At 48.7% G+C, this 5,726-nt stretch overlaps 1 protein-coding gene across 1 annotated transcript; it reads right to left on the bottom strand.

Annotated features, from left to right (window-relative positions):
- Positions 1 to 2,498: 2,498 nt before the first annotated feature.
- TNF (tumor necrosis factor) lies at positions 2,499 to 4,284 on the bottom strand. The gene is made up of 4 exons (XM_049765176.1): positions 4,099 to 4,284; positions 3,507 to 3,552; positions 3,323 to 3,367; positions 2,499 to 2,994 (listed from the first exon to the last, which is right to left on the bottom strand). The coding sequence occupies exons 1-4, from the start codon at positions 4,282 to 4,284 to the stop codon at positions 2,576 to 2,578; spliced, it is 696 nt and encodes a 231-aa protein (XP_049621133.1). The 3' UTR covers positions 2,499 to 2,575.
- Between the last annotated feature and the right edge of the window lie 1,442 nt (positions 4,285 to 5,726).

The following is a 5,726-nucleotide window of genomic DNA, read 5'->3' as shown; positions in this document are numbered from 1 at the left end:
CAGTGCTTGGGGAGACTACAGTACAGGATTGATTTCGAGCTTCTGCAAAGCATCTATTCTAGTCCTATGAGTTTCTTTCCAGCCCCCTTATTTGGGGGAGAGGGGTATGGATGATACACAGTGATGTTCAGGGATTACTTCTAGCTCTGCACTCAGGAATTACTCATGATTGGGCTCAGGGTTCCATATGGGGCACTAGGAATCAAACTCTGATCAGCCATGACAAGCTAAGTGCCCTACCAGCAGTACTATCACTTCAGCCCCCTACCCACTAGTTTTTGGGGGTGTTGGTCACATTGAGAAGTGCTCAAGGGTTACTCCTGGCTCTATGCTCAGATCAAGATCACTCTTGGCAGGCTAAGAGGACCATATGGGATGTCAGAGATGGAATGTAGGTTGGCTGTGTGCTAGGCAAATGCCCTACCCACTGTGCTATTAGTCTGATCCCTAGTTTTGTTTTATTTTGGTTTGATTTTTGGGTCACATCCGATGGTGCTCAGGGGTTACTCCTGGTTCTGCACTCAGAAATTGCTCCTGGCAGGCTCAGGGACCATATGGGATCCGGGATTCTAACCATCATCCATCCTGGGTCGGCTGTGTGCAAGGCCAAAGCCCTATAGCTGTATTATCTCTTTGGTCCCCCGATCCCTAGTTTTTTAATGTTAGAGGAGTTCACAACCAGCAGTGTTGAGGGACCCTGGGGTCACTCCTTATCCTCATCAGGCAATGCAGGTCTAATGGTTCAGTGTTGGGCCCAGTAGTGAGATGTTTGAAGGCCAACAAGGCTACTTCAATTATACTCAGAGGTCAGTGATGCTCAGAGGGGGCCACACCCAGTGCTACTTCATTGTGTGTGTGTGTGTGTGTGTGTGTGTGTGTGTGTGAGATATGGATCAGACTGAGGATCAGACACAGGGTTGTGAACGTCTGAATGTGCATACCACTGAATGCACAACCACTTCAGCTATTTCTCTGGTCTTTTATTTATTTTTTTTATTTTGGGTCACTAAAACAACCCCAACGTAGGATCTCTCAGGACCCCCAGACCTCCTGAATAAATATATACCCATTAGTAAATAATAATGTTTTAGTGGTGTTCAGGGGTTACTCCTGGCTCTGTACTCAGAAATTACTCCTGGTTGACTGGGGTGGGGTGGGGAACACATGAGGTTCCAGGGATCAAACCCTGGTTGGCTGCATGCAAGGCAAACACCCTTCCTGCTGTGCTCTTTCTCCAGCACCCTGTATTTTCTTTGTTTCCTCTATTCCACCACAGAGAGAAGGAGGGGGAGAGATTGGCTGGATTGGATAAAGCTGGAAAGCCAGGAAGTCCCTGAGTGTTTGTGTGCTGAGTGCTTTGATTCTATTCTAGTCCCATTCGCCCTCCCATCCATGATTGTCTCAGTCTCAGAGTTAGGACTCGTTGGGGGCTTGGAGCCAGCAATTTGGTGCACAAATACCCAAATGTTTGGAAGTCCCTTGGCAGTGATTCAGGTGCCCAGGAATGTGGCCCCTCCCTGCTCTCTCTGGCCACAAGAGCCGGAAATCTCACCTGAGCACCTGAGCTGCAGGACTTCCCCGGCTGGAATTGGAATTCCCAGACTCGGAAATTCCCGTCCCTGAGGGAGAAGTAATTAGGTTCACACTGCAGTTCTGGGGGGAGGGGCAGATCTTTGTTTTTTTTTTTTTTGGGGGGGGGTCTCCTGAGCCTTGGTGGTGCAAGGAGTGAGGATCAGGACATTGACTCTTGGGGAGAAAGGACTTCAGGAAGCTGCCTCCCACCCTAAAGTGAGAAGGATGCAGACAAATGCAAGAGGCTGATGCAAGACAAAGGCCACGTTTCTTTTCTAGCATCCTTTATTTCTCGCCACTGACCAGTAGGGCGATTACAGACACAACTCCCTTGGGGAGCAGAGTTTCAGCGATGTAGCGACAGTTAGTCACCACATCAGCATTAATGTAGACAACTTGATCAGATAAATCAAAACACTTGCAAAGGAGGCAGTGAGGCCATGAGGCCAGCTGGGAACAGCTTCCGTTTTCACAGAAAACATGTCTGAGCCAGGCCAGCCCCAATGTAGGATCTCTCAGGACACCCTGACCTCCTGAATAAATATATATCCTTTAGTAAATAAATAAATAATAAATAAATAAATAATTACAAGTGCAAACATAAATAGAGGGAGTGAGCCCCATGGGGAGGAACAGTATTCTCTCTTGGGCTCAGGGAAGAGAAGGGAGACATTGAAGGTGAGCCCGAGATCCACTCCTGTTGTTAGCTTCTAGATGAATCTTCACGGGGGATGTTCTGAAGTGTTAGGACCAGAACTAGAGGTTCATTGGATTTGGCATTCCAAGTGTCCCAGGTGCAACCTCTGGTGAGCTCTGAAAGTTCCAGTTTGAAATCTTGGCGGTGTCTCAATCTCTAAACCATATATCCCAATGGCCCAGGTTCTTAAGTGTTAAAATGTTAAGTGTGAGGTGTGACCCTGAGCTCTTATTCCCCTTCTAAGCTAGAAAGAGATGAGGAAGCCTACAGGAGGGATGATAGGCTAGGAGGGACATGTTGCCCCTCTCACAGGGCGACGATCCCAAAGTAGACCTGGTGGGGCTTGGCCAGGTTTAGGTATTCGGGCAGATTGGCCTCTGCACTGATCCGGTCTCCCTTCTGCAGGTGGAAAACTCCTCCCAAATAGATGGGCTCATACCAGGGCCTAGAATTTGCCTCCTCTGAGGTTTCCTTGGCACAGGGGCTCTTAGTGGCGGAGAGGAGTTCCGTCTTTTCCTTGTAGGAGGCAGTCAGGCGCTTAATGCTGTGGGTGAGGATCACCTGCCTGGGAGGGCAGTTTCGACCCTGGAAGAGGACCTGGGAGTAGATAAGGTACAGCCCGTTGGAAGGCACCACCAGCTGGTTGTCTATCAACTCCATGCCATTGTCCATGAGTGAATTGGCTGATGCCTTCTGCCACCGTAGTTGCCCTTCAATGTGGCGTGCTGGAGAAAGGAAGGAAGACAGGGAGGGAGGGTTGAGTCAGTGTGGCCATGTCAGTTCCACGCTCCACATCCTGGCCCTCAAGTTCTGCTCACTCCCTACATCCGGTGCCTGTCCTTCTGCTTGTCTTCCCACATCCCATCTGGATGAGAAGCTCTGAGTGTCTCCCCAAGTCTGGTGCTGATCCTTCACTCTCCCCTTGAACCTAGTAGTTCTTCTCATGCTGTCTTGCAGCTCAGCCTACTCTAAGCTTGGGTTCAACCCCCAAATTCTATTCCTCCCCACCCTATCTGCATTTTCACCCCACCAGAAGTATCTCAGAACACTTACCTACAACATGGGCTACAGGCTTGTCGCTTGGAAAATGAGAAGATCCTGAGGAGGAAAGTGGAAAGAAAAAGGTGAGATCCTCAAGATTTCCAGAAATTATCCCACTCTGATGTTTAGTTTTCTAAATCCCACTGGTTTCCATTGAGGACAAACTCCACAGCCACCAAATCCAGCAGCTACTTACTGAGGGTCTGGGCCAGAGGGTTAATTAGCGGGAAGCCATCCTGGAACTGTGGGGAAGAAGAAGGAGGAGGATTAGCATCAGAGCAAAATATATGTATAGGACAAATAGCCAGGCTGCTAATCTAGTCTGCCCCATGTGTCTGGCTTTCTCTCTCATTCATTTAGGTATTCACCCATCCATCTGTTTAATAACTCTTTTCATTGAGACCTTCCTTGAGCCAGGCACCCTCTCATAACCATTGTTCTGTCTTCTCACCCTTTTCCTTATCTCTCTTTGACATCTGCATCTTGTTCCTTTCAACATCTTTATTCATTTTACTCATTTCCCCCTCTGCCCACATCCACATTCTCTATGCATCTTTTTTAATAGATGTACAGCTGCTTTTTCATTCAATAAAGATGAAGTGAACCTAACACTTTATTTCTTCATCCTTTCTGGTTTCTTTGCTCTTCTCTCTGCCCATCTTTCTGTCTCCATCATCTCTCTGCATAGTTTCCTCCTCATCAGCACAGCTCTTCCTCCAACTCATCTCCTACCCTCTTTCTTCCATTTCTCTCTGGGTGAGAAAATAACAAAGTGCGAAGACACTTACCTCTTCTCCTTGAGGGCCGATCACTTTGAAATGCAGCAAGCAGAAGAGTGTGGTAGCTCCTAAGATGAGGATGAAGGACAAGAGACTGAGGCACCAGCACTTTCTGGAGCCCTGGGGGCCCCCTTCCTTCTTGGGCAGAGTCTCCTCTGCCAGTTCCACATCCCGGATCATGCTTTCTGTGCTCATGGTGTCCTTTCCAGAGGGGCAAATTCAACTAAGAGATGGTGGAGCCCTGAGGCAGTGAGGGAGAGATTGTCTAGCCGCTTGTCCAAGGTTGTGTTGTTCGGGAGATTATTTCCAGGGAGGGTCTGGAGTTGCTTCTCTTTCTCCTGACTGGTCCCCTGGTGTCCTCGCTGAGGGAGCTTCTGCAAGCTGGGTGTGCAAACAGCTGCGTTTATATGCGCCTGTGGGGCAGAGGAGGGCGGGGAAAGGCTCTTATTCAACCAGCGGAAAACTTCCTTGGTGGAGAAACCCATGAGCTCATCTGGAGGAAGCGGTTGGTAGTGGGCTCTGCACCTTTGGTCTTGGTTTCTTCTCCATCACGGGGGTGAGGGTTTGGAAAGTTGGGGACACCCAGCTTTCAAGGATCATTTTCACCCCTCCCCACCCAGATTCTGAGGGGTGCTTGCTGGGTTAGTTTCAGCTGCATATTTATAACTCTGAAGGCTGGACCCCAGTTCCTCTGCCCCTTCCTCAATTCCTTTTGTCTTCATTTGTGTGTGTGTGTGTGTGTGTGTGTGTGTGTGTGTGTGTGTGTGTGTGTGTGTGTGTGTTTGCAGGGGAATCAGATCTGTGGTCTGTTTCCTTCTGATTTTCAAACGGGAATCTTGGAAGATAAGAAGTGACACTAGGAAGGATTTCAGAATGCTGAGTCCTTGATCACAAAAAACATGGGGGGATGGTTGTACTGATCCTAAGATATGTCTCTGAGCTGGGGGTTAAGGCACTGGAGGAAGGGGAACTTGAAGCTGGGGGCATAGAGGAGGCCTCTGAAAGGGCTGGGAGAGTTGGCTGCAGGAACAAGTCTGGGACAACCCCAGAAGGAGTGAAACAACTCTGGAAATTCATGCACCCCACTAGGACAGACCTTCTTCTTTCATTTTGACCAGCATTCAGGCCTATTTTCAGTCTTGGCCCCCAAGGGGAGGCTCCCAAGAAGCCCTGATTTATTTTTTATTTTTTTATTTTTTGGTTTTTAGGCCACACCCAAGGAAGCTCAGGGGTTACTCCTGGCTGTCTGCTCAGAAATAGCTCCTGGAAGGCACGAGGGACCATATGGGACACCGGGATTCGAACCAACCACCTTTGGTCCTGGATCGGCTGCTTGCGAGGCAAACACTGCTGTGCTATCTCTCCGGGCCCCTGATTTTTTTTAAATTAAAATTATTTTGTTTTGTTTTGTTTTGGGGGGCCACACCCAGAGATGCTCAGGGGTTACACCTGGCTCTGTGCTCAGAAATCGCTCCTGGCAGGGTCAGGGGATCACATGGAATGCTGGGGATTGAACCTGGGTCCGTCCCAGTTTGGCAGCGTGTGAGGCAAATGCCCTACCATTGTGCTATTGCTCTAGCCCCTGAGTTAAAATTTTTTTTAAATTGAATTGTCATGAATTACAAAGTTATAAAGTT

The sequence above is a fragment of the Suncus etruscus genome, chromosome 18 (assembly GCF_024139225.1).
Source record: "Suncus etruscus isolate mSunEtr1 chromosome 18, mSunEtr1.pri.cur, whole genome shotgun sequence".
NCBI lineage: Eukaryota > Metazoa > Chordata > Mammalia > Eulipotyphla > Soricidae > Suncus > Suncus etruscus.
The sequence above is the reverse complement of the archived record's forward strand: the minus strand, read 5'-3'. Positions and strand labels throughout refer to the sequence as shown.